Source organism: Amphiura filiformis, unplaced genomic scaffold (genome assembly GCF_039555335.1).
Source record: "Amphiura filiformis unplaced genomic scaffold, Afil_fr2py scaffold_49, whole genome shotgun sequence".
NCBI lineage: Eukaryota > Metazoa > Echinodermata > Ophiuroidea > Amphilepidida > Amphiuridae > Amphiura > Amphiura filiformis.
Genome location: NW_027305513.1, coordinates 278007 through 298463, shown reverse-complemented (window position 1 = coordinate 298463; position 20457 = coordinate 278007). Strand labels below are relative to the sequence as shown.

Below are 20457 nucleotides of genomic sequence, written 5' to 3'. Positions count from 1 at the left end.
AGAGGGTGTCTGAGGGGGATGTGCCCCCTCAGAAGTAAGAAACTTTTTCAAAATGAATACCTAATTGAAGCGATTTGGTGGCCCATTTTGGCACTATTAGTGTGTAAAATTTTAGTTTAAAAAAGCCACAATGTTGTGAAATGACGGTCCATGAAGCCTTTCGTGGAAAAGTTTTCCCTGTTATTGTAGGCCTATAAATTACATAAATTGGCAAATGTCGAAAGCAGAACCGAAAATGGCTACTTGTTTACCCACTACGCAGGGGGTGTCAGGAGGGATGTTCCACCTTGAGAAGTTGGACAATTTTGCAAAATGAAGGTCCAATTGAAGCCATTTGGTGCATCATATTTAACACTATTTAAATCATTGCTTAAACAAAAAAAGGGTCTGAACTCAATTTGCAAAATTTTAAATGTTACAAAGGTCCACTGATATGATATAGGCCTATATGACCCGCCCCCTGAATCCGCGCCTGCGGGTGTAGCCTAGCGACCACTTGTTCATAGGCCTATATACACAAGGGGGGAGGTGTCTGAGGGGGATGTTCCCCTTCAGACGTTGGAAAATTTTACAAAATGAAGGTCCAATCGAAGTCATTTTGTCAAAATTTTACTTGAGATTTGAGATTCACAATTACTAAAGCATGCATGGATTGATGTTGACAGCATTGAGTCCGTCTTAATACTGACTTTTTTTTGGTGATAAAATGTGACAGGCCCTGCATATAGGCGGGCCCGCAGAAATTTTCACACGCTTATGGGCCCACCCACCTTCACGCAATGCCTAAAATAACCACAGGCCTACACCGGTACCGACTGTGCGGTTTTTTGTAGGCATGGGCAGTGATGGGCATACTCAATTACCATGATTACATGCAATTTAACAAGTTCTCTTCTTTTTTCTCCCTTTCTCTTCTCTTTTTCTCCCTTTTTCTTCTCTCTTTTCCTTTTTTTTAGGGGTGGGGACCAAAAAGTGGGGGGACATTTGATATTGTGTCCCCCACTTTAAAAAGTGAGGGGGACGTGTCCCCCTGTCCCCCACCCGATTTACGCCCTTGTAGAATGGATGGAATTATAACTATCATTTTTGAGATTCGTGTTCAAGTTCAAGATGAAAAAAACACCAGAATTTACAAAGGCATGTCTTGCAGATCTACTCACAGAATGGTTTGAGATAAATGCGCGCAGCAATGTGACATTTTGATACTAACAAAATGGGGTTAATTTAGGGTCTAAAATAGACCAAAAGGAAGATGCAAATCATAAGTTTTGTCACAATACATCTGTCGACTGAGCAGGGGAGGGAACCGACTTGCCACCCTGCCATGGCTAATGTGCTGATGAACAGTGGCGTAGATTTCTTTTTGACATGAGGTGGTTGGAAAAAATTTCTTGAAGTATTATGTGAATCCAGCACCTTTTGGTGAGAGAATAAGTTCATGACACAAATGCGCGAAGCGCACAAAAATGTTGCCATATTGAAGCTAAACTCAAAATATAGTGCAGGAATAAATTCGCGCAAAGCGCGAAAAAATTGACATTTTTGTGGCTAAAATGGCCAAATATGAGGTAAATATTGTAGTGAATCATAATCATAGCGAATTATTTAATATTAAATTTCACCTGACCCCCCCTATCAGGAAAAATAAAATCACATAACCCCCCCCTGTTTGTTAAAGTGAAAATCACATAGCCCCCCTACATTTTTCCCGGCCTCCCCTCCCCTGTAAATAATGAGCGGTCCCTAAAAATCTTAACCGCAAGGCAATGTCAGTAGTCCACTTGGGAAGCTAACAAACAGAGGAAGTAGGGTGACTGATCAGATGTGAAAATATATCAATTGTGCACACATTAATTAAATCAGAGTTTTAAGCTTAAATACAATATGATTAATATCCAGAGTATGCACAATGGGCAAGTGGACTACGGGGTAGTCTACCCGTTCACTTGCTCAACCGACAACCTACAGGTCTGTCAGCACATTTACAGATTTACTAACACATCCATCCACTCAATCAGTCATGCATTAAAGCGTTAAAGCGTACAGTGGCTCCCTCGCTCCATCATTCACTCGCTCACTCACTCAATCACACCCCCACTCACTGGACTCATTCACACTCACTCACATATTTGTCCACTCACTTATTCCTACACTAAGCACTCACTCTACCATTCATATATCAAGCAAGCGCTTGATTGATTTATTTATTGATCTATCCGATCACCTAATCATGCTCACTAATTTGCTATTTCACTCTCCTTTTCACTCACTCCAATAGAAACTGTAACATACTCACTCACTACACTTTTCCCTAAATACAAATCCTGTAGTCAATAACAACTTTGTATGCACTTGTCAGTAAAGTTACAAATAATTGACAAGATTTTTAAGTATACTTTGCATTTCACTTTTGGAAAGAGAGTTATTCTGACAGGATGACAAGCCTTGCGGATATGCAACAGACCCAGTAGATATGATCATGGCACCTAAGGAAAACAAACATTGCACACCAATAATGTATCAATAACTCGGACCACCTTATAGCATGACAGGCGGATCATGTATCTACCGGATTGTTACATAGTGCCTTTCCGGCCTTATTGGGCTACTTTTTGAACCTCATCCAATTTCCTTCGGAGTTCTTACTCCCAGCTAGTTAAATAATTCAATAATGTACTTGTCAATAGGAACCCTGGGTACCTGAGGATGGCCAAGCACTTTTGGACACAAATTTTGTCCCCACAGGGCTGGGCATGTGCCGGGCATTGTTCAGGGCATTGACCAAGTCCAAAGAATCAGGAATTTGGGAGGGGACTTTAGATAGGGCAAAAGACTGGGGTTTGCAGCAATTGTCCGGCTAACAGGGGTTAGGACTTGGCAGGGGTTTTACACACAATTATTGCCCCGTCGGTCTGGGATTTGGCGCTTACCCCCAATGGAAGACAATCAAGACATTACCTTAATCTAAAGTTTACAAAGAGAGTACCTGACTGGGTGACTCCATTTGAAACCTACACCCCCTGTGTGGGAGGGAGATATTAATGTCATGTCTTCCATATGGGGTGTACAGATTTCAAGTGGAATAGCCCATTGGCAATAAAACCAGTCTACAACTTACAACAAGCAATTAACCTGGCATACCATATCGTAGCAGGCTTTTGTGTCCTACACAGAAACTAATAGCTGGGATCAAAATTGCGCTCTCTCAAGCAACATCCGAGGTGGCAACCTGGCTAATAACGATTTCCCATCTATACCAACTGACAGTTGTATGCATTCATGTATGCAAGCATTCACCCTCCAACAATATACCTTTTACCCTGATTGCCGTGTCGAGCGATCCACGTGGATCCACATGGTTTCCGAATCGATTGACGTCTAAATACATCTCAGATTACAAACCGGATGTTTTCTGGTCTCAGCCTCGCGTTGTAATCGAGATATCACCTCATCAATGGGTGTTCAAGAACAGTGTATCTACAACGGCTGTACTAAAATCATTTATAATGGAATATGATTTATTCAATTCAGCAACTGTTGTCATAACTTGCAACCATATAAGTTTACAAAAATGAACTATTATTTTGTATATAAAGTAAGTTTTAACTTCTAAGCCTATTTGGCAACATCACCAGCCAGAAAAAGGCAGAACTAGTCCAGTTCCCTTTGATCACAATGTCCCACAAATGGGACAAATGCTAGTCACCACTGGCTGGTTTTTGATAATCAAATGGTGGCACTTTTGCCATGGCTCTAACCCCCCATAAATCTACAAAATATCTGCGCTGTGTGTCAAAAAATAGCAAAATTAGGCCAAAAATATTAAATATTGTGATAAATATACCTCAAATAATTAACTTTTTGTGAAAATTGTAGAAAAAAAGGATCCAAAAATCCGTTGCAGAGGGGATAAAGGTCTACTTTTGGCCAGAATGAAGATTTCTTTTGAAAAGGTCTGCATTTAGAAAATCTGTAAACCCTCCCACCCCCACCCCACCATGGGCCTGGCTCTAACCATGCTAATTTTAGGACTAGCAAAAGTTAAAAGGCAGCTACTGTTATAGTCCCATCATGCAGCACTCACAGAACAATATTTTGCAACATGGTGTTTATGACAATTTGTAGCTAATGGGATTTTTTTTGTGCCAGACAGATACAATGTTGGTGGCACAGAATTCTGAGGATTCTTGTATCCCTATGTGGTACATACAGACTCTATAGATCTGAACAACTGATCAGTCTTTATGAACTTTATGACCTTTCATACAAAAGTTTTATCAGCTGTTTCTTACCAATGGAAAAACTTTACTTTACTTGTTATATAGAAACCAATTAAGAAACAAATTTTTAATTGGTATTGTATTAGATTGGTATTGTACTATAAGAGTCACATTAATAATGCATCATACCACTAATTATTTGCATAGTTGGCAGTGGTGATACAAACCCACCCTTTTTATTTCAAACCCACCCTTTTTTATTTTATACCCTTTATACCAAAACTCCGAAACCTACCCTTTCTAAGCATGGTTACTAATCATAGATAAGTGGTTATGGTGGTCCAGGAGGTGCAGATTTGCATCCAAAGAGAATAACATATTGGAAGTTTTAGATGACCAAACACTACAGAATGGGATTTCAATGTTTTTTCGTGTTTCATTTAGTGTCATTCAATCGGAAATTAAAGTAAGTTTTGAAATTGCAATTATTGACTTCTAAACTCACCCTTTTTATCAGTGACCACCCTTTATATTTAGACACACATTTTAACAAGAAATTTTTCAAACCCACCCTTTTAAGCATTTTGTGGACCTCTCAAACCCACCCTTTCTAAAGCGTGGGTTACCAACAGTGATTTGTATACAGAATTGCAAAATTCTGTTATACCTTTTCCATGCACACAAGTGATATTTTCTTTAATCCAAGCAAACAATAAGAAATTTCCTTCCAATGATAAGTGAACTTGCATTATGCTAGCCCCTTTTCATGATTAAAGAATTTCATCAGGTCTGTTAATTAATCAGCTATTTTGAATTCATTTGTCAAGACCAAATGAAAAACTAATGTTTTTCTGCTGACAGGTTTGGCAGAAACCTTCTGGCTTTCTCAAAGTGTTGATGATGTTATTGATCCATCTGCTTGGAGATCTCTGAGTAGATGGATCAATAACATCATCAACGCTTTCAGAAAGCCTGAAGGTTTCTGGCGAAACTGTCAGCAGAAAAACTTTTTTCATTTGGTCTTGAAAAATGAACTCCTACTCAAAATAGCTATATCCTTTTCATACTGCTAGAACAAATGAAATTATAACCAATATGGAATCAAGATAAGGCCAAAAAAAAAATGTTTGTTTGTCCATAGAGGCTTATGAAACAGTTGGGTCGGTAGGTCGGATTTTTTTTTTTTTTTTTAGATACTTGAAACTGACAATTTGAAGACTGGTAAATAAGTCAAAACACACAGCACTTTACTGGTTTAACTCTTGAGATGGTTCTGCATGTTATACTGTCCATTTTCTTTACATTTTCTTTCTTTAAATTTATACTAACCACTGTTTTATACGGTGTCCCATCGATGCCAAAAAAAAAATTAAAAATTAAAAAAAAAAAAAAAATCCAAAAAATAAATAAATTTTAAAAAAATTTAAAAAATTTAAAAAAAAAGAAAAAAAAAGACACAGTCGGGACCAGTTTGCCTAACAGTGAGTGCGATTGAGATGGGTAGAGAAATAGAGAGAATCTCAGAGAGAAGGATCGAGAAACAGAGACGGGCAGGACAGAAATATAGAGGAGAAAAAGACACTAGAGAAAGTCTTGTAATTGTGGGGAGTGGGGACATCTCACAGACTCTCTCACTGACTTTGTGGGGACATTTATCACTGAGGCGACATTGTGAAGTTCCTCTCTAAATATGCTGAAACATCATGTTTGATTATAGGGGGTATAGGGCAACATTACACAGCGGGGACATGGGTATGGCCAATTATGCAAAACAAAATCTGAGATACTTCAAGCAAATTACCAGCAAGAAATGTACAAATGTGAAGTAGAAGTGGGGGAGGGCTTCTATCAGCTGACATAGGCATTATCATATCTCTCACTTTCAAAAATTGAGGGGATCAAATTTTTGTGATTTTGGGTTATAACTGGGGGCAAGAGTTCTGAGAGAAAGAGTCTCGGAGAGAGAGGGTAAAATGGGGAGATACACAAAGGCAGAGTCAGGGTAAAAGAGAAGAGAAAAATGGTGGCAAAGAGAGAGACCATACAGACAATAAGAGACAAGGGGAGGGAGAGAAAGAGATTGCGAGAGAGAGTTGAATAACATTGTAAGCGTCTAAGCGAGACACTAACCTCACCTTTCTAATTTCCCCCCAGATTGGATTACTCAAACATTTATGCCAAATCCACCCAGTATATCTGATAAAATGTCCAAACGAATTTGCATGATACATTTGTATTTCGGAGTAAAATGTCAGTAAATTAAATTACATAAAGGAAGAAGAGTAACTCATGCAGTGTATGCATTCAGCTTGATCTATTCAATAAAAGTGCTTATATTGCTCTAACACAATGGACTGTTCCAAAATAATGTAAAATACTACTTTTTTGTGTGCTACGCATGCACATCGTCCCAACACAGTCTTTTTTGGAAGTTAGAAGATTTTAATACAAGTACAATCTCTCTAAAAAAACCTGCTATTGTATGTCCTAACCCGGGATCAATAATACTAGGTCAAAATGATGCAACCGGAAACCTTTTGTCGTCTTTGCCCCCAAGAATTTTTTTAAAGTTGGCTACGCCCTTGTGTTATATTGTATGTCACGTCATGTGCAGGGCTTATTATATATAAAATTTGAATTTTGAAGCATTTCCAGGTGTTTTGGTTAAGTAATTCCCTGATCGTGTGGAAAGATAAAAAAAAGTGGAAAGATAAAAAAGTAATTCCCTGATCGTCACTTTAATGTACAACAAACAGGTATCAAAAGCAGTTAGGAAATACCTATGCATTGAGGTATGGCAATGTGCCCCGCAATGTGTTGAGCTAGTAAATGCAACATCAGCTTCGTGCTCTTGCCTGTATGACCTAGATTTGGCTTCAGGCCTGTCTTGTATCTATGTGTATGAGATCCAAAAAGTGTACATCACCTCAGCTCACAGCACTGAGTGTCCTTCCTGGAGGCAATTATGCCAGACTCAATGTTTTCGTTTTTTTTTTTTTACTTAAAAGTATGTCAACCCTTTTTCAGTTTAAAAGAAGTTATACCAGTGGCGTAGATTTCTTTTTGACATTAGGGGGATGGGGGAAACAATTCTTGAAGAATAGTGAATCCATCACCTTTTGGCGACAGAATAAGTTTTTGTCACAAATGCGTGCAAAGCATGGGAAATATTTTGCCATATTGAAGCTAAAATGATGAAATATGGTGCAAAAGTGAACATATTTGCATGAAGAGTGTAAAAATGTGCACTTTTTAGGTTAAAATGGATAATTTGGTCAGAAATCCACATACAGGCATCAACATTGGGGGATGATTATATGGACCATCCATCCGCCTTTATCAATATATTGGGGAATTTAACCCCATCCCTGGGATTTCTGCCTATGAGTTATACATTCAGTGAACAAACCACATCACATTGTATGTTCATTCAAAATAAACAATACGCATGACAAAGCGAAGCAAAAATAGACCCCAATTGATGAGTTGATGTGACATAGAGACAGCTGAATACCAGGCGGCTGACACTGAAAAATTTGCATGGAAAAATGACCCGTCTCCTCCGCAGCCAATTTGGTTCCGCTCCATCGAAATCAAGCCGGTCACGGAGGAGACTACCCTCCTTTGTGTTTGTTCATTTGTGTATGGAGAGCCCTTTTTTTTTTTTTGTTTTGACTTAGGCTACGCTCTCAGCTAGAGTCCGACGCTGCATTGCACTAGAAATACCTTTTCTGTGAAATCGCTATAGAGCCAACCGAGCACGTATTCGTTTTGAAAATATAGCATTAAAATTAGTATCACCCTTGTGGCCACCGTGCAGTGGAAAACCTTAATTCTTTCATTAAAAGGAAATGAAAATTAAAAAACACGGATCTACTTGTGCACCAATAAAATTGGCACAGCAATTTGTCTCAAATATGAATGAATTTTAAGAAACATACGGGTATGATGAACATTGACCTGACGCCATGATAGTAGGATCTATTAGTCGTTTTATATACAATGTATATACCGTATTGTCATAATACCAATATTTGTCATTATATATAATGAGTAATATCTAGCAACGTAAATGTGCAGTTCATATGCACAAACGAATACTGATCTTTATGATATTCAGGTTTTTGTACATCACATATAACATGTCACATAGGAGGTCATACGTGTTGACCTTCATCTATTGTATTTGTTCATCTGTGTATGGAGAGGATTAGCGCCATTAAACGCCATTAAACGCCATTAAAACGCCATCAGTATTAGGGCGTAGTTCAGTGAACTCACCGGATTGCTATTCCAAGTACTTTGATAATCTTACTATAATTTGCCTTATGTTGCGTGTATGCGTGTATGTATGTATGTATGTGTGTATGTGGGTAAAAGGCTCCGTCAGTTTTGATCCCAGCCTCGCCAAATTCGCACGGGGATGCAGGAAAATACGGGAGTGTCGTAAGCTACCTTTGGTCGAAATCGGAGGTCGAAGGTCAAAGGTCAAATTTTAAACTTGGTCCGATTGGGCTGTAACTCGGTGGGTGGAATCCTTGATGTGAGGGGAATGCGGAGGTCACATTCGGTTGAGATCGGTAAAGAGTTGGGCTCAAAATCGGCGAAAACGTGATTTTTTGTTTGTTTTATCCAAAATCCACAGTATGGTATTGCACCCTGAATGCCCTCTCGGTTAATCTATAAATAGCTCTGATGATATGCTATGATCAAGCTGATACATGTATAGGCCTTGCACAATATACCAACTCTTGCTATAAAAGTACAAAGCCAATGTGGGTTTTATATTAACCCATTAAATGAAGGAAGAAAGAAAGTGTAGTCAGTAAAACAATAAAATATATAAATTAATTGATTTAATTAATTACCGGTAAATAAGTGATGTCATCTGAGGTCAAAGGTCATCCAACAGGTCATCCAGGGTCAAATGTCAAAAGGGGTCAACGGGGTGAAACAGTACCCTATCAGCTGGATTGGGCTTAAACTTAAAATAAATCTGAGGAATCAGGCTATGGTATTAAATAAAAGTCCCTAGGATTAGACCTATACCACTTTATGCTGGTGATTGTATTATAAAACCCTTTAACTGAAGAAAGAAATGGTCAGTTAAATAAATACATAAATGAATGAATTAATTAATTGTCATCCGAGGTCAAAGGGCATCAAACAGGTCAAAGGTCATGTGGGTCCGGCTATGTTGCTGTTATGCATATGGGCATATTGAGCTTAATAATCATTTACGCATACGGGTATCAACTCTAGTACAGATAATATGTATTAATGGGTCGAGGCGATTGCATTGAAAAACCTAATAAATTATTTATAACAGTTACGTAATCAATCGATAGTGCGGACACTTTTTATTTGCAAACCACCAAAATTCGTGATCTTTTAGCGTTGGAAAAGAAACCACGTGAATAGAGTGCCCTCTCAAGAATATCAACTCTCTGCTGAATACATACATAGAGCTATCATCAATTCCTCTATCCATCCAGGGACATCATTGGAAAATACAGAGTGGGAACAATTAATTGATCAATCTTACATTTCTGTGTTCAAGTGCATGTCAGATAACCTATTGCTGCCACCCCCAGAGGTATACTGCTGCCTACTTTGTAACTACTCTGTAGTACCAGTAAGGCAGTGACTCAAGCCCGGATATTCGGGTACCCGCCCGTTTTTTCCCTACCCAGATACAAATTCCATTTACGGATTACCCGAATTAAAAAAATAATTTTTTTTTTTATTTATTTTTTCGGCTTTGTAGTGTCCCTGGACCTAGAGCTAAATGCTAGGATCATTCATTGTTGACTTATTCAAAAACAAAATTGTAGGCCTATGTGTTTTGAATAAATTTGTACTCATGTCATACTCTTTTAATGATTTCAAAATTTGTATCCATTTTGAAATCATTAATAGAGTATGACATGAGTACAAATTTATTCAAAACACATAGGCCTACATTTTTTTTTTTTTTTTGAATAAGTGAACCAGGAATGATCCTAGCGTTTAGCTCTAGGTCCAGGGACACTACACTTTTTTTTTTTTTTTTTTTTAAACGTTTGATACGGGTACCGTTACCCCCGAAATTTACCTCGGGTACCGAATACGCTCATTACCCGATAGGTCACAGCCTTAAGTACCAGTGCAGTACCAATTATGTGGCCCGGGTACTGTACACATGATTCCGATGTGTGTACTCTAGGGTACCCTCTAGAGTAACAATGAAGTAGCTAGGCAGCAGTGTACCTCTGGGATGGCAGCAATAGGAATCTGGTAGTGTATGTGTGTGTGATATTTTTAAAAATAAAATGCTACAGTGAACAATAGCCCATGAGGAGTGACACAAGTCAAGAACTTATACACCTATAAAAGGCACTATAAAAGACAACCACATGGGCAAATCAGTGGTCCACAGCAGCTTAGGAACAACAAGAGTGAAGGGGTACAGTAACTTAAGCATCAGACACATGAAAGGAGATGCTTACGCACTCTGCTCTTGAAGGCCAGGATGGAGCGCCATTGTCAGTTACATCTCTGACTACTCCATCTGGTAGGCTATTCCAAACGTGAACTGCAGTGTGGGGGTGTACTTGTGTAGGGATGTAAACATTGGCAAACGAGGACTTGCATGAGAAATATGTGTGTAGGGGTGTCTGCACAAAAAATGTTAACATCCATGGTTGCAGGTCCTTGATATAGTGAAAACTATCAATGTGGATGCCCTCTGTATGGATGTGGGTGTGGCAGTATTCACTCGGTCGGACATCCGGGAACATTGTCCCCTTCGTCCCCTTTGCACAAGCTGCCACAGATAGCAACCAGCTCAAGAAAGGGAACTGTACATGCGCACACTGGTTTTACAAGGCTATTTCCCCTTTGTGATGTCAGCCCGACCAAGAGAATGCACATGCATGTTATGTGAGGTGCATTTGTAAAGCTCTTCAACCGTGGAGCGCCCTCTATAGAGCATCAAAGTCGCAACATTGTGCCACAAAGCGTTCCCGTTTGGTTTCTGTGAGTGGTACCCAGTAGTTTCTCTTTCTATAGATAATATAGTTATAAGGTCTGTAGCACAGACTAACAATACCTGTCCATCACTGCTTTTAAAAAATGTACGCCAATTCATCACTTTCTAGTATTACCATAATTACTTCCAACAAGTTTGATTAACTGTGACAATGCTATCAATAAATATCATAGCAATGATGAATTGCCTATGCCCCTAGACAACACTCTAATTCAATCAATGTCACATACAGACCTCATTACTGTCATGTTATACATTAATGCTATTACTTAAGCTTTCTTGCAGTTTGCATAAGAAACATTAACCATTAATCCATGTGTCTATTCGCTTGAGCAGCATCCAGAAGATATCATACCCTTACCAGAATCCATTGCAACATGATAAATTCCCTCATTTCATCAAATAACATTCCCATTACTTTGTTAAGATTCCCTTTGTTTTCATTTTGAGAATAGACTGGCTAAACATGGGTTGATAGCAAGGGTGAAAATAACAGAGCTTGAACCAGGGGCCACTTGGGCAGAAAAAAGTGGCCCCTGGTTCACCAAGATATGAAGAAACCAGGGGCCACTTCCGATTACCAAAGGGCCAATAAAAATAAAGATATGCTGATAATGCTGGATGGGTTAAATAAGCACTGTTTCCTTTAAAATTTGATATTTTTGGTTCACTATCCATGGGGCCAGTTTTGTGAGAAAAGTGTCTCCTGGTCAACTACAAATGAGATGGAACCAGGGGCCATTGCAGAGTTTCTGGGGGCCAAACGGCTCCCATCTCCCGCTTAATTTCACCCTTGGTTGATAGTAAAGAAATAAACATAATTTACAAGATCTGTATGAGCTGTGTTCATTGAAGTACATTTTGTCACTACTGATTAGGCCAAAAAAAAAAAAAAAAATTGTTTGTTTGTCCACGTCCGACTGATCGTGTACCCTGGTCCCGACCGTGCCTCTTTTTTTTTTGTAAATTTTTTTTTTTTTTGTTATTTTTTTTTTTTTTTGATTTTTGATTTTTTTTTTGGCATCGATGGGACATCGTATAAAACAGTGGTTAGTATAAATTTAAAGAAAGAAAATGTAAAGAAAATGAACAGTATAACATGCAGAACCATCTCAAGAGTTAAACCAGTAAAGTGCTGTGTGTTTTGACTTATTTACCAGTCTTCAAATTGTCAGTTTCAAGTGCAATATCTGTAAAAAAAAAATTTAAAAAAAAAAATCCGACCTACCGACCCAACTGTTTCATAAGCCTCTATGGACAAACAAACAATTTTTTTTGGCCTTAATGTAGCACCAGATAGCATATCAATACAGAAAATTGAAATGGGAGAAATGCATTATGGGAAGTGTATCAGGTAACATTTTTACCAACATCAGGCTGACCCCTTTTTCTGTCAAAACAATTTCCAAACTCATCATTTATCAGAAGATTTGTGGCTTTTAATTTGCCTGAACCAAAAACTGCAATATTTCGCACATTTTGAACATGTACCAGTACTGTAAAAAAAAGTGGAAATCTTTGTAGCATATTTAATTATAAATTTAAAAACGAGTGAAATGGTTTCATGTTACGCCAATCAAACAATTTTTTTTTAGGCCTAAATCATAATCCTTTAGTTAGTTCCAACGAGCAAATATGGAAATCAAATTTTAATATTTTGGTCAATTTTTGGAAATAAATGCCAAAAACATGTGTTTTTAGGATGTTTTTTTGTATGCTGTGACAATCAAGCCCAAAGACTTGTATGAAGACATAATCCAAAAACATTAGTTCTTTTTTTCTGGAATAGGGAGTAATTTGAAGAAATATTTTATAGCAATGATAATGGGAGAAACCTTGTATTTCTAATGAAAAGGAAAAAAAATATATCAAGAAACTGCAATTCCTAAAGACGGGACAGTTCAATGCCAACCGATCAATTCCAACTCTCATCATGAAAGACGGGCCATTGGGCACATATTCAAACAGAGCCAGGATAAAATGAAGGAGCATTGATTTCTTCAAGGCTGCACACAATCATGTTCTTTTTTTTTGTAACCATTTCTTCTTGTATACTCACACTTGAGGCAAGTGTTTTCACCATCGATTACCGTGGAGTGTTTGTTTTCTTTTCATTTTTAAGACGGTGTCAGAGAGATGGTTTAAAGGCATGTATCACGAGTATGAAAACAAAGTTTAACACTGATATGTTTTCATAGATGTGATTGAACAAATACACATGAAAGCAGAGGAACTCTGATCAAAAACAAGGCGGAAATCATTATCTTTGTCGGAGTAAGGGTAATACTTATACATACAACCTTGCAAGCAAATTACAAATCACTGAAATCATTTGATTTATTATGACCACCTTAACAACACTCCGATAAAAACAAACTGAAATCGTTATCTTTGTTGGAATAAGGGTAATTTTAAACATTTCAATATTTTCTCAACAATTTTAATCAATGCGAATCAGGGTCATTCAAAAAGTTTGGCCTCAACCCACATCTCCGATTCATTCCTAAATTTAACAAAAATAGTCTCTGTAAAAATTTTTTTATCAATGACAGATTTTTCACAGATTCTGTTCAAAATACAGACCTCATAATCAAAATACCAGGCACCAGTGCTTTAACCTTCTCCACGTGGGTGTCAACTTCAGATAAGTTCAAAAATTTCAGAATTTATGTAAATTTTCATGACCATATTTGGAATCACCATGAAACATGCATTAAAATGAGTACAAACAAGCCTAGTATTGGTTCAATGGTTCTTAAGACAGCTCTTGATATTTTGAGACAATATCTCAAAACTTGGGACTTTTTATGTTGAAACCTATGACTATAGCATGCAAAGCATTAATTCTCAAATCTGTGGAGATAGTAAACCAGATAGTAACACATTGTCATATTCGCTCACAGTAATGGATGTGATGCCCTCATCTAATTTTTACATGCTTTGACATACACACATACATGCACCCATCCATGCAAACTTGAAATCAATTTATTTTGCTTGACTGTTTAGCTGAAATAAAGCTTCGCTAATCCACAATGTCATGGTATTAATTCCGGACCACTGCAAGGATGACGAATAAACAACTCCCAAACGGAGCCGGTTTCATCGAGTGCATCGTGGAAATCCACTCTGAATCTAATGGACTTGTGCTTCAAAGGATTCCACCTGCTAGCTCTATTAAATCAGGAGAAATCCAATATATTACAAGTCTACTTTCAATTGGATTTGTAGCCAAGATAAACTGTTAACAAAAAAAGAATCCACATTACAAAAAAATGCCACGAAATGGCCATTCTATCTAATAATATGGTTGGATTGGTGATTACACAGCCAGCCCATTGTGGACTGATACAGGATTGTGTATGTATAATGGCACAGACACAATGTCCATGATGTGCTCTCAGTGGTGTAAATAGCCTTTTTGTAATCGAGCATCAACAGGGGAGGGGAGGTGCAGTGTAAGAGGGGGCAAAATCTAAGCCTTCTACATAGACACCTGTATAAGCTGCAAATTCATTCTAGGGCTTGAGAGGGATACGCCAAGTCCTGACAGAGTGATTATGCCAGTGTGTAGACTTATCAGAGGAGGCTTAAAGGCATTCCTACAATGCACTATGCTTGGGAAATTTGATCAATATAACCTAATTTTAAAGGCAAAGTCCCCATTGCCACACACACAAAATGGTAATTTTAAAACTGCAGCCAATCAGCTGATAGTTGAGACTTAGGAATGATATTTGATTTTCTTACAGGAAACATTCATATTGTCCCACTGCATTAATTTTATTCCTAAGTCTCGATGTTTTGAATGTTAAATAATAGGATGAAAACACCAGATATTTGCACACAATTCCAATGCAAGGTATGCTCAACTGTACTACATGTGTACAAAAGCCAGACATACAAGGTCAGAAACCCCATTGGGTTGTGGGAATATCTTTAAACATACAAAACATGTATGATGGTTACAATCACTACTACTTGGGTTACCTAAATGGGTGACTCCATTTGAAATTCGCACTCCCTGTGTGGAAGATTAAGGTCTTGTCTTCCATATATATTTTGGTTCGCTTCAAGTTTGGTAGTGACATTGGTGCATATTTCCTGGTCGTATTTTGCTGGTCACAGTATTAAATTGAGTGTATACGCACACAGCCATGTATACATGGGTGGTTTGTCGGCACATTTGCAAAGTACTACCAAACTTGAGGCGAACCAAAGTTTAGACTCCATGTTAAAAGGGTTGTCACATGGCACTCACTAGGATCCACAACATGCTCATCTATCATGGGCACAGTTCTTAAACCCCAATACATTTGTACATTCATTGAATGACCTTTGAAAATTTGAGTACAAAAACTCATACTCTGCAACTTGAGGTCAAATTTTGCACTATGATTATGTAGGCCTAATTGAGGTTATTGGACTATGCCATTGGGATGAGGCTATTGTGGTCCATAGTGACTGAGCCAGTGCTACTCCTAGCTGGCAATCTGAAATATCAACGGCACCTGTGAAAAACAAAATCCTGTTCACATGATACTTACCACATCCACATGTATATAGAAGTAGTGATTTTTATGGTACAAAAGTTTGATGAGCCTCCTGACTTGACGCAGCGCCCTCCCGTGTACGACTAACACATAGACAATTCGTATACTGCTGGTATCGGCATATTTGTAAATTGCATCATTTTCTATTTGAGTTGTAGCTTTGCCTGCAAGAATAAACAATGAGATTACCAAAATGTCAATTTTCATCTATACTAATACTATAATTAAAGACAGAAATAAAAAGAATTTATCGCGTCAGACGTCATCTGTCAATCAAATTCGAGCACGGTTTGTTTACAAGTGTCGTGATGATGACTTGGTGAACGCGACGGTATAACCGGGCGCCTTATTGTTAATTTTGCACCTTCAAACATGCAAACCATCTCAAAAGTTAGGTCTTTATAGTAGGAAACCTTTTTGGCAAAGGCACCATGTCAACAATGCCTAGAAAAGCTGCTTTTTGCCTTGTAAAAGTACATGTTTTTCGCCATTTGCTGCTATTCCTTTTCTCCGATCAGCACCAGATAGATCGGTCTTCCTTTTACGCGGTATTAACATGTGTAAACCAAAGGATCGTAATTGACAGTGACATCAGACGCGATAAATTCTTTTTATCTGTCTTTAATTATAGTGAAAGATGAATAAGTTGTCTCAGAAAAGAAAATTAATAAAAAGCAGATAGACATGCAAGACAGACAGACGTCAGAAACAGGCCGACAACCATTTAGAAATCATAAAAGTTCTCAAAGTTCACAAAAAGAAAACTATTTTTATTGATCATACCAATATCTACAGCTAAAAGAGGCCTGGCAGTAAAAACAAAATTGCACAGTGTTACATTCTCAGTATGACAAAATATGACACTCAGTCCACTAATTTTTTTTTATTATCAATGAGAGATGATATAAAATAACCCACAAAGTGAACTTCATATCTATTTTTGTTGAAATTAACAGGTGTTGTACAAGGGAAAAAAGAAAGAATGCTGCTTTGTGTATATCACATTACATGTACATTTTCAAGGTATATTATGTGGAACTTTTGGATCAGAACCAAAAAACTGCAAACTGGCAAATCCAAGAGTATATGGTTTATGCCAAATGATGCAATTGATTGGATGAACTGTTGCAATGTCTTGTTGATTTGTTTAATTGATTGAAAGTCAGTGAATAGATTTATCAGGTTTGTAAGACATATCAATTAGAAATTTTCGCTTGACAAAACCATGAATAGAGAGGAAGGCACTTATTTCCTAAGTCACGTATATGACCCACTTTTAAAGACTGGATACAAGACCAATCACAACCGGAAGTCAGTTTCCCGGGAAAGTGGATCAGATGTTTCACATCTGAAGAAGTCCTCCGACGTGTAGGACGAAATATTAGAGTTAGTAAAAACTTACTGGTTTTGTCAAGCGAAAATTTCTAATTGATTGAAAGTCATTCATGGCAAGGTCTAAAAGTTTGTAAGTAAGTTTTTTCAAACAAATTCAAAAGTGTAACTTTCTGTACAATACAAAAATATAGTAAAAGATTCATTCCAACACATTTTATATTCTTCCTTTCAGTCAACCTCACTTAGAGGAAAATTGAGGCAAAACGAGCTGGTTGCACAGCTGACTTGTGCAAGTATGTTACCGACATGTTATGCGCACAGATAGTATGAAGAAATATGATCCCCGGACACCCTATGGTCGTTTACCCCAATGAGAGTTTAAGGTTCCTGCAGAGTCGCAGTAACAAACATTGATTTTCTTTACCATCTCTTTTTCACAAGCTTCTTTTTTTTCCTGTGAAGCTATATTTGGTATAAAACCACCTGAGGTTTACTCTGCGGTGCTCTCCAAATAACGCTCTCAGGTAAATGATGCACAGTCTGAGAGAACCAAACTTGACATGATAGAGCGTTAAGTGACTCAGATTACCAAGGCACTTCCTGTTACGCTACCCCATGATGCATGGCGAGTTTTCGTTAAAAAATTGAAAATAATTTTAGTGATGCTTTTCAAGTTTATGATATGAGCTAGCTTATCAATAGAAGACCTGAAACAGGGTCTTTATTTAAATTTAAAAAAAGAGGAAAAAAGCTGAAATTGGGGTAATGGCTCAAATCGGACTGAAAATAAAAGAAAACACATAAATTTCAGGAATAAAAAAGAGGAAATCAGCTGAAAATAGGTAAGTTTCAGGTCTGCAATAGATAGGAGACCAATTAACCTTTGATGAAGTGGCAATTCCATTGAAATCTAAGAACACAGAATATGAAAAATACACTACAACAATGGGTGCATCTGCACTGCTAAATGACAATGGGCTAATCCAGTTGAAATCCATAACCCCCTATGGAAGGCATAACTTTAATATCCCATACAGGGGGTGTGAATTTCAAATAGAGCCACCCATTTAGGTAACCCCATTTGACACTCCCTGTGTGGAAGATTAAGGCCATTCCTTCCATGGGGGTTATGGATTTCAAATGAATAGCCCAATATTGCTTTGTCAAACTAAACATTAATCGCTTCATCAACATGATCAAAGTACCTCAGTTGCTTCATATACCAAGTTATCTTTGTAGAACTAAGAATTAGGAGCTCGGATTAAATTAATTAGTTTTTAAATAATGATTGTTAACTCTTCTTCAAACTAAGCAACTTTTGTAGTTTAAACAGAAGGTTTGTTAAATACTGAATGCACACTGAATGCATACTGAATACACCTTAAGGCATAGGCAGGAAAAACACAGCTTACAATGCTTTCTGATTATCCTGTGATACTGATACAATTACTTTTTATCACAGAAAAAAGTTTCCCTCAAACTAACATCCTTTGTTATGGTTTCCTACAGTAGCTTCCTGCACTCAAATGAATTAAGGGGCATTGTGTTCCACAGCTTCATCCCCCACTTTTCTTTTAAAAAGGTTGATATTTTTATACCATCAAAACCTCTGGCTATGTTACATAATGCTTGTGTGCAAAAAATTGTTGCAGATTCATTAGCTTGGCAGAGATATTGTTGAATTTGTATTTCTGTTCTGTTTATAGAACGAAATTACAACACAGTGGCCTATGAAGCTTATGGGAATAAGCTTTTATCATGATTATCTACCAAAACATACCACAAAAAGAGGATGCTAGAATCACGAAATACTCCTTTAAGATTTGGGAGTATGGTATTGGTAACTGATGAATAAACATTGATTATACCTTGTGGGAAGCGACAGGTAAATGTTGACAATGATTGCTACGTTTAAGATAATTTTAGAACACAAGCACTGAAACAAAATCCATGGGTCTAATTTGATAAGGTTTCCTTGTTTTGCTCAAACCAGGAATGCAGAGAATGATTTATCTTAAAAGGGTAACAATATATGATAATAGGACAGGTGTTTGTCATTAATACCCACCTGAATATCAAATAATTTCTCTCCACTACTTTGACATTATAAACTTGCTCTTTTTCATAGAGTATATAAGCCACAAAAACTTTGTCAGTCTCCACAACTTTTGCTCATTACTGTCAATTTTGGACTTTTAGCAAGCAAATTTCCATGTTTTGGGATTTATTTCGAAAAACAAAAACAACCCGAAAACTTTGAAACTTTGAAAACGTAACGAAAAAAGAAATGTTCTTTAAATACAACATTTTAAAAGCTATCTCTGCACATGGGATGCTGATATAACTTCACTTTTTTCTTGGCTGTACTTATATACTTGCTTTTGTAACAAAATTGTGGCAAAGATGTGTGTTTAGTAAAGCAATATACTTTTTATGTCTATGTTTGCCAGGAGAATTTAAAACTGCACCGAGTAGGCTGCCATGAACTATTTAAAAAAAAGGGGGTATATACATAGTGGGGTATATAAATACGCCATTTTGAAATGGGTCTCAACTACTTTGGTGGCAATATATTGATCAACACCCTCTGTAATATGACACTGAATCCTTTCCTATTTGCATTATTGACATACTCCCAGTTAAAAACAGAGTACATCTCTAGGATTGTATGAAATCGCAGAAACTAGAATTTAGGCTAACAAAAACACAGATTTGTATCCTGTAGGGATTTTTAGGGGGAGCAATTTTACCACTTTCCTTTTTTCTTTTTCTAATTTGAGGAATCCAGATAAATATTATATTCTAATGCAGAAAGTGCCTAGATTTGTTTTTCAAATATTCTTCTGGTAGAATTTGTTTTAGATGAAATCAATACCCCATATTGAAAATCAATCTTTACCTTTCCTAAAAGCTCTCTCTGTTTAACATTAAATCTACTTTTGCAAATAATTTGCCGATAAATATCTGGAATTTGAAGCCTGGCAAAAAATAATAAAGTAAATATAACATAATTCTATGCATCTTGCTTTTTGGAATACCTACAGTAATTTTTAAAAAAAACATGTCTTTTTTAAATGATTTGCCGATAAATATCTGGAATTTGAAGCCTGACGAAAAATAATAAAATAAAATATAACATATGTGACCCCTCGGCACAACTGAGCCCTGAAGTCGCCAATCATCATTTTTGAGATATTCAACCAAAATATTCTGCTTGAAATTAGCTTTAAAATGATGTATACTATCATGTCTATAGTACTTGACATTTAAAGTAATGAAAAATCAATAAAACAGTCAATAAATCCTTTGCTTCCTATTG

The 20457-nt window shown here is 37.1% G+C and overlaps 1 protein-coding gene across 2 annotated transcripts in view; it reads right to left on the bottom strand.

Moving 5' to 3' along the window:
- The window catches only part of LOC140144323 (xylosyltransferase 1-like), a 221606-nt gene that overhangs the window by 87399 nt on the left and 113750 nt on the right, over positions 1-20457 (bottom strand). For both annotated transcript variants that reach the window (XM_072166147.1, XM_072166148.1), the window contains exon 4: positions 15798-15967. In XM_072166147.1, coding sequence (XP_072022248.1) covers positions 15798-15967 — 170 coding nt within the window. The remainder of the gene's footprint in view (positions 1-15797; positions 15968-20457) is intronic.